This window comes from Mus musculus, chromosome 1 (assembly GCF_000001635.26).
Source record: "Mus musculus strain C57BL/6J chromosome 1, GRCm38.p6 C57BL/6J".
Classification (NCBI taxonomy): Eukaryota; Metazoa; Chordata; class Mammalia; order Rodentia; family Muridae; genus Mus; species Mus musculus.
In genome coordinates, this window is record NC_000067.6 from 5,080,686 (window position 1) to 5,093,783 (window position 13,098).

Consider the following 13,098-nt stretch of genomic DNA (forward strand, 5'->3'; position numbering starts at 1 on the left):
AATTCCACCAGAGAACTCCTAAACCTGATAAACAGCTTCGGTGAAGTAGCTGGATATAAAATTAACTCAAACAAGTCAATGGCCTTTCTCTACACAAAGAATAAACAGGCTGAGAAAGAAATTAGGGAAACAACACCCTTCTCAATAGTCACAAATAATATAAAATATCTCGGAGTGACTCTAACTAAGGAAGTGAAAGATCTGTATCATAAAAACTTCAAGTCTCTGAAGAAAGAAATTAAAGAAGATCTCAGAAGATGGAAAGATCTCCCATGCTCATGGATTGGCAGGATCACCATTGTAAAAATGGCTATCTTGCCAAAAGCAATCTACAGATTCAATGCAATCCCCATCAAAATTCCAACTCAATTCTTCAACGAATTAGAAGGAGCAATTTGCAAATTCATCTGGAATATCAAAAAACCTAGGATAGCAAAAACTCTTCTCAAGGATAAAAGAACCTCTGGTGGAATCACCATGCCTGACCTAAAGCTTTACTACAGAGCAATTGTGGTAAAAACTGCATGGTACTGGTATAGAGACAGACAAGTAGACCAATGGAATAGAATTGAAGACCCAGAAATGAACCCACATACCTATGGTCACTTGATCTTCGACAAGGGAGCTAAAACCATCCAGTGGAAGAAAGACAGCATTTTCAACAATTGGTGCTGGCACAACTGGTTGTTATCATGTAGAAGAATGCGAATAGATCCATACTTATCTCCTTGTACTAAGGTCAAATCTAAATGGATCAAAGAACTTCACATAAAACCAGAGAGACTGAAACTTATAGAGGAGAAAGTGGGGAAAAGCCTTGAAGATATGGGCACAGGGGAAAAACAGAACAGCAATGGCTTGTGCTGTAAGATTGAGAATTGACAAATGGGACCTAATGAAACTCCAAAGTTTCTGCAAGGCAAAAGACACCGTCAATAAGACAAAGAGACCACCAACAGATTGGGAAAGGATCTTTACCTATCCTAAATCAGATAGGGGACTAATATCCAACATATATAAAGAACTTAAGAAGGTGGACTTCAGAAAATCAAATAACCCCATTAAAAAATGGGGCTCAGAGCTGAACAAAGAATTCTCACCTGAGGAATACCGAATGGCAGAGAAGCACCTGAAAAAATGTTCAACATCCTTAATCATCAGGGAAATGCAAATCAAAACAACCCTGAGATTCCACCTCACACCAGTCAGAATGGCTAAGATCAAAAATTCAGATGACAGCAGATGCTGTCGTGGATGTGGAGAAAGAGGAACACTCCTCCATTGTTGGTGGGATTGCAGGCTTGTACAACCACTCTGGAGATCAGTCTGGTGGTTCCTCAGAAAATTGGACATAGTACTACCGGAGGATCCAGCAATACCTCTCCTGGGCATATATCCAGAAGATGCCCCAACTGGTAAGAAGGACACATGCTCCACCATGTTCATAGCAGCCTTATTTATAATAGCCAGAAGCTGGAAAGAACCCAGATGCCCCTCAACAGAGGAATGGATACAGAAAATGTGGTACATCTACACAATGGAGCTAAAGGGATCTGCAACCCTATAGGTGGATCAACATTATGAACTAACCAATATCCCGGAGCTCTTGACTCTAGCTGCATATGTATCAAAAGATGGCCTAGTCGGCCATCACTGCAAAGAGAGGCCCATATAAAGGCAAACTTTATATGCCCCAGTACAGGGGAACGCCAGGGCCAAAAAGTGGGAGAGGGTGGGTAAGGGAGTGGGGGGGGGGAGGGTATGGGGGACTTTTGGGATAGCACTGGAAATGTAAATGAGGAAAATACCTAATAAAAATATTAAAAATTAAAAGATTGCCCAGCCAACTATAAAAGGGGCTGCTTGGGACCTCCTCTCTCTCTTAAGCTCTCACCTTTCTTACTCCTCTCTAGCCCTCCTTCTCTCCCTTCCCCCTCTCTCCACTTGGCTATGGCCGGCCCCTCTCTTTCTTTTATCTTCTCTTTTTCTCTTTATCTTCCTACAATAAAGCTCTAAATTCATAGACTGTCTCTGTTCATCATATAAGCCTAGAGAAAAATGAAGTTAGGTAAACAATGAATAACTTTTTCTGAGACATGTATTACTGGTGGGTCTACATATACTTATACCATGGGTCTATGATTCATTTCTCAGTCTGAGTCTTATGCTTAAAATCGGAGTATGAATGCCTGGCCCGCTGAGATGTTTAATTCAAACAAACCCAAACCACTCAAAGGTCATAAACCAAGCTTCTTCAAAGATTTTTGGCTTTTTGGCACCAGTGGCCTGCAGGGTGGCGAGCTCTGCCAGTTTGAAGTGACCAAGTTAAGTGGCCTGGGAAAGGCCATTTGGTGCGCGGTCCAGCAGTTTTGGGCGCTCTCGGCTTCCGCCCTCAGCTGCGGTCACGTGCGGCTGCTCACGTGCCAGACGCTGCTGTCACTTCGTAGCTGTTCCGGCTTCCTCTGAGTGAGGCTCGCAACGTCTCCCACGGAGTCGCCTTCGTTCTGCTCTGGGTCTCCCGTGGCCACTGAGACCTCGGAGCTCGACCGGCGCCTGCCCGCCCGTGCGGCCCTCACTCCCCGAGGCTATCCAGGTGAGGCCGCCTGGGGTCCCTCCCCGGCTCCGGAGAGCCGACTGGTTTCCCTGCCGGCCGCGCCAGGGTCTGCGGAGCCGCAGGGCCTTCCTCCCCTCGGAGGGAAGCAGAGAGCGCGGGGGTGGGCAGGCCTGGGCCGGGCCGGGCCGGGCCGGGAGAGCCGCGGGGGTCGGGCCGCCCGGGAAGGCTGCGCTGTGCCTTTGGTGCCAGCCTTGCCCGGATGGAGCCGGTTTTACCTGGGACCCGCAGTCTGCGCCGACCTTGCTTGTTCAGGCAGCGAGTTCCCACAAAGAGAAATCTAAGTTCCACACTGACTAAGCACTTCGGCAACGCGGAATAGAATTTGGGTATGATTTTATTTTTAAACCTCCTTTTGCTCGTAGGTAAGAACGTACGTTTTGGGAATGGTTTTTGCATCGTAGTAGAATGAGATGTAACTTATCTATTACGTTGAGGACTGGGAATTTTTTTTTTTTTTTTTAGTAGCACATTATTGTATATTTTTCTTGTCAGAATAGACTCCTATTGTTGGTTGGACATACGTTGTTTCAGAAATTTCTTTCAATATTGATTTTGGAAATGTTTGTCAATTTCTGTTTGAAAAGAAGGTCCTGGTATACCACACCTCTTAGTGTATTTTATTTTGAATCAGTAATTTTAAAGAAAGGAATTAATATAGTGTCTTTGCAAATCGAAGCATAATAGATGCCCATAAATACCATAATTGACCCTTTTTTAATTTTATTTTTTGTAGAAGAGATTAGAACGTGATTGAATAGATTTAAAGTAGTGGACTTCTGGGTTATTTTTAATGTATTCTAAGCACTGGGTATGATTGCACTAAGGTGGTCAAAGAGATTGGCTTAATATTCAGTTTAGTTCTGATTTTGCTGTCAGTCTCTTAAGTGGTCATTTTAAACGTCTCAGTGTTTATTGAGGCTAAGAATTAAAAACTCTTCCCTGGAAAAAGAACAAGTCAATAGAAAGCCTTTTATGGGGTGGTAGACAGAATTTGAAATACGGTAATGCTTTTCAGACCTAGGATATTTAATATTCAAGCTAAGTGAAATCAATATGGTTATATTAATACTTGTAGTTCAAAAAATTAAATGGCTGCTATCCTGTTTTTATCTTGAAGGTCTGTGGGAAACATTCAAAGTCATAAAGTTTAGATGACCAAGATGGACATTCGAGGTGCTGTGGATGCTGCTGTCCCAACTAACATCATTGCGGCCAAGGCTGCTGAAGTTCGTGCCAACAAAGTGAACTGGCAGTCTTATCTTCAGTGCGTACTGGTTTGTTGTGAGTCATGGATGTCATGTGCTTTTCCATCAGGCTTTTTCATGGTCATGCTTCTATGAGAGAAATACTGGAAAAATGCTAATAAATTAATTTTAACATTTCCTTCTCTCCATAGCTAGCTGTCTTAGGGAGTGTGACAGATATGGTAGGAACCACTTGGGAAAATAGAACAGTTCATAGCAGTTATTTTATTTTATACTGTGTGTATGACTGTTTTTGCCTGCATGTATGTATGTGTGGCACCTGAATGCGAGTGCCCTCAGAGCTGAGAAGAGGGTCTCAGATACCCTGGAACTGGAGTAACAGATGATTGTATACACCATGTGTGTTCTGCATGCCATGCCTTTGCAAATCAGAGAATAACCTATGGGAGGACTGGTTCTCTGGCACTGGGGATGAAAGTGAGGTTGTCAGGCTTGAGTGGCAGGTGCATTCACCCTCCCCCCACCCCCCCACCATTTCGTCAGCCCGCATTTATTCTTAGTAATATTTCATCATTTTATTTCATATGACTTTATTTTGGCATATTTATAACTGGGTTACTGAGGGTCAGATTTGAATATGCACATTGAAAAATCAGTTAAGAAATCTGTTGCTTATTTTTTGTCTTGCCTATACAAAGGTTATATAGAATAGCATTTCAAAAGGAACTCATAGTATCAAAACAGACCTTTATTGTTAGCTATGATGATAGGAAGATAGGCTTATGAGTGTACAAAAAAGGGTAGCTGATTCCACCATCAGAAGATCCTTCAATTGAGTTTTCAAGGATGAGTGCTATTTGACCATGTGTCATAAAGGGAAGATTGTGCTGGAAGTGATGTATAGTTTGGAGGTAAGCAGTGGTAAGAGCTGAAGCTCACAGCAGGGCAGCAGGGGATGGCTGTGATATTCTGGGTACCTGGGGACCCTTGGGAGGAGTTGGGGTTGTTTACTTGGTGCTTTTCAAGATGATTCTTAAGTTAAGAAACCCAAAATGTATTTGAAGTCTAAGAGTCAACTTGTACAACACATGAAAGAAATAGTCAGTTATAGGTGGCAGTTCATATTGTAGAATTGCCTTTTCAAAACAGTCTGTTCTCATGGGGGAGCCTTGAGGAGCCTTGCTGTAGAGTACTTGTACAGTGAGTGTGAATGTGGGATGCACTGTGCCACTACAAGAACCAAAATGCTGAGTCTCCTGAAAGTCACTGCTAAGGCTGCTTAGCCTGGAGTAGATGACCCAGTTCACTGCTTGATGGATTGTCTACATTCAGTGTAAGGTAGGTTTGTGGGAACTAGCCGAGTCATAGGGAGAAGTTGTAGTGGAAGTGTTAAGCCTGTTAGAATGCTCACAACTGGACATATTTGAGAATGATAGTGCTCAATTTGACATGTGTGAATGAAAGATGTTTAGGATGACATCCATATTCCTGTTTAAAAGGACCTAGTATATTGTGGAGCCAGCCACTAAGGGTCTGACAAAGAAAGATGTACACACAATTTTCGCCATTGGTCAATGTGTAAATCCTGTGAACTCCTGACTTCTTTAGTCTAGAAAGCTTGTAGATTAGAGGACAAGGAGTTGCATGCTTGTAGAGCCTGACTGTTTGTGATGTAAACAGAGGAGTGTTGACCATAAAGCACTAGCAGGGCAGCAGAACTTCTGGCTTGCTTTTGGAGTGATTTTCAATTGTGTACTTTTCCAGTCCTGAGGCTTTGGTCCTACATACATCTTATTTTCTTTTTTTCTTGTTTTGACCTTTATTTTGTTGACTGAGTTATAGATTCCTTTTGTAAGCCCACTCTGCTCTGCATGTTTATGTGCAAATGTTCCTCAAATATAGCCAAATATTCTTGAGCCTTCTGATATGGGGACACTAGTGGGTAAAGAACAGTTATGTGCTGGATATGACATACATAATCAGTGGATCTTGTACTAGGACATCTACAGAAGATATAAAACCTGTAGGGGAGTTATCTTGTGCCAAAGTCCAATATGCTTTTGCCCTCATGAATTAATATACTATGAAAATACAATGTATTTGTGGGCTAGAGAAACAGCTGAGAGGTTAAGAGCACTGACTGCTCTTCCAGAGGTCCTGAGTTCAATTTCCAGCAACCACATGGTGGCTCACAATCATCTGTAATGGGATCTGATGCCCTCTTTTGGTGTGTCTGAAGACAGCAACAATATACTTACAAAAAAACAAATAAATCTAAAAAAAAAGAATGTTCATCAATTTAATAAACTGTATTTGTATTTTATTAAGCTTTTACTTAACTAGGCAGTATAAAAATACAAGTGGGGATGGGTTTGTGATGTTGAGGGTACAAGAATCATGATACACTAACAGACTCTTAAAAATTAAATATAAACTATGCTATTTATTGAATGAAGAAACCTGACACATGCACACATATGTAGATATAAAGCAAAAGGAGATACATGACAAGGAAGGAATAAATAGCTCTGTAGGAGCTATTGTGGTAGTCTTCACAGAACACATGAAGAGCCTTACAGAAGTAATCTAAGCAGAAGGAATGGGGACTGCAGTGTAGGGAGCCCTGGCTACCTCAGGCTTGAATGTGTAGTGACTGAGGGCTTCAAGTAGCTTATAGTGGTTCAGTTTCTTTTAAGGCAAGTATGTGTCTTGAAGTGAGTCATATGGTGACTTGCAGGATTGTTCTGCTGTCATGTCTTAGCAAGGAGGATTTAGACCGTATATTTGGGGGTGGTGATGGTTATCGTGACATACCTGAGTCCTTGATGAATAGAGCAGCTAGAAGGGTTAATTAAGCTGTCTTGGAATTGGAGATTACAGGTTTAGTGATGCTGCTGCTGAATCTGTTTTTACTTGGAAGTAAGAGATAGCTGGAGGGGATTTGGTGGAGAGAGGAAGATTAGATTCTCTTGACTTGAATCTCTAGAAAGGAGTTCAGGAAGAAAAGCAAAGTTTTAATGGTTAACAGTTGGATACAAACTATGAAGAACACAAAGCCAATGGTGAAGGAACTCTAGTGGGAGGAAAATGGTATCTAGGATGATTTTGGAGAGGACAGAGATCAGAATGGAGAGGTTAGTTTTCTTCTCTTTTCTTTTTTCCTTTTTTAAGGCAGGGTCTCACTATGCAGTTCTGGTTGTTCTGAAATGTATTATATAGACCAGGCTGACTCTGCCTATGCCTTCCAGTGCTGGGATTAAAGGCATGAGCCATTATGCCTGGCTAAGGAGACTCGACTTTCCTTTCCTTTCCTTTCCTTTCCTTTCCTTTCCTTTCCTTTCCTTTCCTTTCCTTTCCTTTCCTTTCCTTTCCTTTCCTTTCCTTTCCTTTCCTTTCTTTCTGTTGTTGTTGTTGTTGTTGTTGTTGTTGTTGTTGTTGTTTTTCCAAGACAGGGTTTCTCTGTGTAGCCCTGGCTGTCCTGGAACTCACTCTGTAGACCAGGCTTGCTTCAAACTCAGAAATCCACCTGCCTCTGCCTCTTCCTCGAAAGTGCTGGGATTTAAGGCATGTGTCACCACTGCCCAGCTAGGTTATTTTTTAAAGAGAAGGAAGATGTCTGTATTCTCAACTGGAAGGAAAAAAAATGTCAGGAAATGACTGTAGAACTTGACTGTAAAGTGGCTTTGAGTGTAATGAGTTTGAAGGCCAAGGAAATATGTTGGCCTTGCGATAGGGAGAAATTAAGAGTGAGACTGAGTAAAAGAGGTAACATTTTATTGAATCCTTGCAGTGGGCCAGGTGTTATATTAATTGCATCTTGATTATGTAGTTCTGTCCTTTATACAAGCCCTTCAAAAGTCATGCGGTTCTTGTTCTTTTGCTTACGTAAATTAATCCAGACTACATGGAGTCAGTCACTAAGTGGTAGAGCTAAACTTATGGATAATAACAAGGCTCTTAGTCAGCACTTAGTCAGCATTTACCCCTTATTAACTATCAAAAGACAAATTTTAAGAGTTAAAAGATGTTTACTAGTTTCCTTTGTGTTTCTACAGTCAGGGAATACTTTTCCATAAAATGGAGTGTTTTCTGATGGACTGACCACAGGAGGATAGTTTAATGGGTAAGGTGAGCATAAAGACCAGAAAGTTCATTCCTCGTGTCTAAATTATTGTCTTAAGGTGGGGATGGAGAGCCAGAATAGTAGAATTGGTTATGGTTAGGTTAGTCAAGTTTGGTTTTTTGGTTAGGATTTAAGCACAGGATGCTCTTTACTCTGCCCATTGACACTACCTGGTTTGGGAAATTAGTCTGCTATCTTTTCTGGTTATGTTAGACTCTTTAGTTCTATGGGGACCAATACAGGAACCTAGTACAAAACAGTGGCCTCTTGTAATTTTTCTAGAACACACCAAGGAGCAAGAAAAAGTATTTCGAATTTCTGTGTCTCTCACAGTGGCTGTTCAGGACTTAATGAACAGAATAATTCATTCTTACTTTCTAGGGGGCAGATGATTTCTGCTGAAGATTGTGAATTTATTCAAAGGTTTGAAATGAAAAGAAGTTCCGAGGACAAGCAAGAGATGCTTCAAACTGAAGGCAGCCAGGTAATCCTTACTTTTATTTTATAATGAACACTCATGTCCCTATCATTATAAAGTCTGGAAAGGCCTGAGGTGTAGCTCAAGTGTTAGAGTACCCAGTTAGCTTGGACAAGAAAGACCATGGAGTCAACTTCCAGTCTCAAACCGCAACATAAAAATTAAAATGTTAGAAAACGTTTCATGACTATGTAGATATTGATTGTACGTTATTAACATTAGTACTAACTACTTTTTGCCATGTTAGGGATAAAACCCATTAGTTCTTTGCTTAGACACTTGCAAGTGCTCTACCAGTGAGCTATATCCCAGCCTTTATTATTAGGAGGCAAGATTCTGTTAAATTGTGCTTAGCTGGCCTCCAGTTTGTGATCCTCCTACAAAATACCTGGAACTGCAGCGCTATGCATCATAGCAATCTCTTTATTTTGAATTCCTCCTGTTTTCTTTACTTTTTGCAGTACTGAGGGTTAAACATGCCCATGCAAGTTTTCTACAATCACACTGTATTCTAGGCCTCTTTTTAAACCTTTAAAAAAGATTTATTTTATTTTATGTGTATGAGTGTTATGCCTGCATGAAACTACAGTGCATTCATGTGTGCATGGTTCCATGGAGCCCAGATGAGGATGTTGGATTCTCTGAGTTACAAACAGTTAAGTTGCTGAGTGGGTCCTAGGAATGAAACCTGGGTCTTCTTCAAGAGCAACAAATGCTCTTAACCTCTGAGCCCTCTCTCCAGTCTTTACCCCCCCCCTTCCTTTTTTAGTTTAAAATTTTATTTTCTTTTTGGAGATAAGATTTTACTAAGTTGCTCAGGCTAACCTTGAACTCACATTGTAGTCTAGGCTCCTCTTGAACCTAAAATCCTCCTAGCTTAGTCTTTTGTGTGGCTGTGATTATGTGCTTGTATAACTAAGGCCAGATGAATAACCTTTTGTGGAATGGAAGGCACTTTTTTGAAATATATGCAGTTTTCAAACTTGTTAATTTTTTTATATTACATTATCAGTAGTAGTATTTGAAATGCTTAATTTGAATATTTGAATTTGTAGCTGAAAAGGGCATCCTATTACTTTGATTATGTGGGACTTACATTTTTTCTCATTAAATATTTATAACTACTCTGAGCTTTTTTGAGTCCCCTCTATTGTAATCTAAAATATTTTGGTATTGCCCCCTCTTCCTCCTTACACACTCGACACACACTTACTTATACTTACATATACACACACTTAAATTTTTTTTTCCATCTTAAAGAGGTGGTGGTGCTGGCATTGAGCCTAGGACATCATGTATGCTAAGCTCTTGTTTTGCCTCTGAGCTGCACTCATGGTCTCCTCATACTGTCTCTATATAGATACATCCATTGATAATTTGCCATATTTATATCAAAGATGGGTTTCTATTCATTGTTTTTTTAAAACTGTTTTAGAGCTTTTCATGTATGATAATTTAAGATATTTATGTAGTTGATATGCTTTTGTAATTTATATTATTAAACAACTATAAAAAAGTATTATTTAACCTGATAGTTTTTCGGTTCAAGAGATCTGTGTTATCACTTAGTGCTTTCACTTCAGTCTCAAGACTTCAGCCTACACTCTTGCTAATGCAAATAATGGCTTTTAAAAGTAATTCTGAGTTGGGCACAGTGGCACGTGGCTTTAATTGCCCCACTCAGGAGGCAGAATTAGGCAGATCTCTATAAGATCTCATACATACTGAGTTCTAAGACAGCTAGAGCTACATAGCTCTACTGAAGACTGTGAATTTATTGAAAGGTTTGACAGGAAAAGAAATTCCGAGGAGAAGCTCTGTCTTCTCCTTGGAAGAAGTTCTGTTTCAAAACAAACAAAAATCTGGAGTTATCTATTAAGTGGGTGAATCATAAAATGCTTGAAACTAATACTTTACATACTTTGGTAATTTTGGGCTTTTTTTTCCCGTTACAAGGAGTTTTGAGTTTGAGGTGAACAATATTAATAATTGCCTGATAATAAGTTCTATAAACATGATTGTTGATCACACAATTTAAACATTTATAAGGCTTTGATATACATTATAAAGATTCCCTCTTGATCAACCCCAATTTTTCATGCCTGCCAGCACTATATGAATCACTGTATCACTATAAGAGTGGGGAAAGGTCTTAATATATGAAGATCCTCATTAAAGGAGTAAACTAGTTCTTTTGGATTCCAGTATTTGGTGTACTGGGCATTTTATGTTAATGCCATGAAATCAGCACCTGCTGTTAATCAAAGAAAATGGCAGTATGTTAAAAAAATTATATGTGAAATTTATTTTTTGCTAAGAGATTACAGTTTAATGTTTGATTAAATTATCTAAGTATTTTTACTTTTAACTTTGACAGTATTGTAAAGGTCATTTTAGAAATGCTATTGTATGCTTAGATTTTTCTAAACCTACTTTTACTTAGGGTTCTAGAACACTTCAACCTCCCTTCTAGCCTACTGACCAGAGGTAAGGGAAGAAGAAGGCTTATAGGAAAAGGGGATTGTGGACCTGACCTGTTTAGAAATAGTTCTTTTAGGATGAGTTCACTCTTTGTTGTCAGGATACCAGCAGTCTAGTCCAATAGCAAACCCCAAACACAAATCAGTAGCGGCAGTCCAGTCCAATAGCAAATACCAAACCCATGCCAGTAGCAGCTGCTTTATCCAGCAGAAACTGCAAGGTTCCACCGAATTGAGACAGTGGAAGTAGCAAGAATCAGTCAAAACACCATGAGATGTTCTTTGGTGCATTCCTTTCTATGTAACGAAGACCAGTGAAGACCAGCAAAGTGTTGCATGACTAATAAAGACCAGTGAAGCTAGCAGAGACCAGAAAAGTGTTGCAAGGTGTAGCAATGCAAGAGCATTCTCTCACTGTCTGTGGGGTTATATTTATATTCTTTCTAAGCACTTGATCCAGCAAAGTACGATGTGCCCTCTCATGTGTCTGCTTCGGCAGAACATCCTCTTACAAGACAGCTTCCAGGAAAATCATCACGAGACCTGTCACAAGACAGCTTCCAGAAAACATCCTATGATACAACCGAGTTTCCAAAGAGACCAGAAATTTCCACTTCATGCTATATAATTTAAAAATTCTGTTCCATATAGTGTGTGGACTATCTGTCCATGGAATATATGTATATTCCAAACAGATAGTATGGATGTATGTATGTGTACATATGTATACATATGTACATGTGTGTATATCTCAGACACACCATATACCTGCACGCGCGCGCACGCATGTGCGCACACAGACGCACATTAGATACGGAAAATTCTGGAAGAGTATGACTTTGATAAGACACTTTCTTGTTGCTTCTTACATGGAGGAGTTACTGAATGAGTGGGTACTGAATAGAATCTTGTCACTCTGTTCTGCCTTAGAGTAGGCAAAGATTTTCCAACTGTGACTCCAAACTTGTTACTGAATTGTGTTACTTATTCAAAGCCATACTTTTTGGGATGATTTAAAAGACTTATATGAAATAGTTTTAATTGTGCTTTAATTGACTTACATGCTGAATTTAGAACCTGGTACCCAAGTAAGATGCTCTTTGACTGTCTATCACATTTTCTGATGGAGAGCTATGCTTGGGTGAAAGAGTCTAAGTACAGTTCAGACTATTATAATGGTCTTAGGAAAATTGTTAGGAACCATGTTTTTGTTTCCAATTTTTATTGCGTTCCAGAGAGATCCATATTGTTGATATGCTGTAGGGTATAGTAGACCAAGGCTTTTTGATTGCAACCTCCGGCACTCTTAAGTGTTTTGCTTCCAAGTTAATCTCAAAAATAATAAATACATTTTAGAATCATTTTAGACTTTAATTGTCTATAAGATGTTATGCTGTCCTGAGTAATCAAGAGTGATAATAGCTAGGTAGGTATCCTTAAAAACAGCAACTATTTTAAAGCTTATCATTATAAACAGTCAAAAATCTGACACAAGTCATGGTGAAGTCCTCGGGTCTTATTGTAATGTGTATAAAAAGTACATGTTTTCTATAATTGGCTATCTAATAGCATTTCTGTCTTGTTCTATGAAACAAATAATATTTTATAGATTTTTTTTTAAATTCCAGTACTTGGGAGGAAAAGACAAGGGAATCTCTGAGCTTATGGCCAGCCTCTTCTACATAGTGAGGATTAGGACAGCCAGGGCTACATAGTGAGAGGCTGTTTTAAAATGAAAAAAAGAAGAGAATAATAACATTAACTTGATGTCTTGCAGTGTGCTAAAACATTTATAAATCTGATGACGCACATCTCCAAAGAACAGACAGTGCAGTACATACTAACCATGGTTGACGATATGCTGCAGGTGAGTGTGATATACTAACCATGGTTGACGATATGCTGCAGGTGAGTGTGCTCCTTTGGGGCCTTTGCAGTTTTATACTCTATAGTAACAACAGTTCAAAAGGCTTCATTTTCAGGTCTAATGAGGCAAAGAGTAACCTTTTACAAATATTCTTTCAAATTTTGTTTATAGTACAATTTTCAAAAGTTGCCCTGCTAGGTAAAGGATAGCTGCATTTGTATTTGTGTTAAGAGATGGTCCAGTGTTCTACTTCGGATTCTCACTAGCAGCAAATGAGAAGATTGTTTCTCTGCAGCTTTGCTGGCTGAGGACATTGTCAGGTGGTTTCATT

The 13,098-nt window shown here is 39.7% G+C and overlaps 1 protein-coding gene across 8 annotated transcripts in view; it reads left to right on the forward strand.

Moving 5' to 3' along the window:
- Positions 1 to 2,292: 2,292 nt before the first annotated feature.
- The window catches only part of Atp6v1h (ATPase, H+ transporting, lysosomal V1 subunit H), an 80,236-nt gene continuing 69,430 nt past the window's right edge, over positions 2,293 to 13,098 (forward strand). For 2 of the 8 annotated variants that reach the window (XM_030255224.1, XM_030255279.1), the window contains exons 1-4: positions 2,293 to 2,940; positions 3,732 to 3,878; positions 8,324 to 8,426; positions 12,678 to 12,808. In XM_030255224.1, coding sequence (XP_030111084.1) covers positions 12,788 to 12,808 — 21 coding nt within the window. In that variant the 5' untranslated portion in view covers positions 2,293 to 2,940; positions 3,732 to 3,878; positions 8,324 to 8,426; positions 12,678 to 12,787. Of the gene's footprint in view, positions 2,941 to 3,731; positions 3,896 to 8,323; positions 8,427 to 12,677; positions 12,809 to 13,098 lie in introns of all 8 variants that reach the window. The other 6 variants (XM_006495436.4, XM_030255244.1, NM_133826.5 and 3 more) reach the window with 4 other exon arrangements.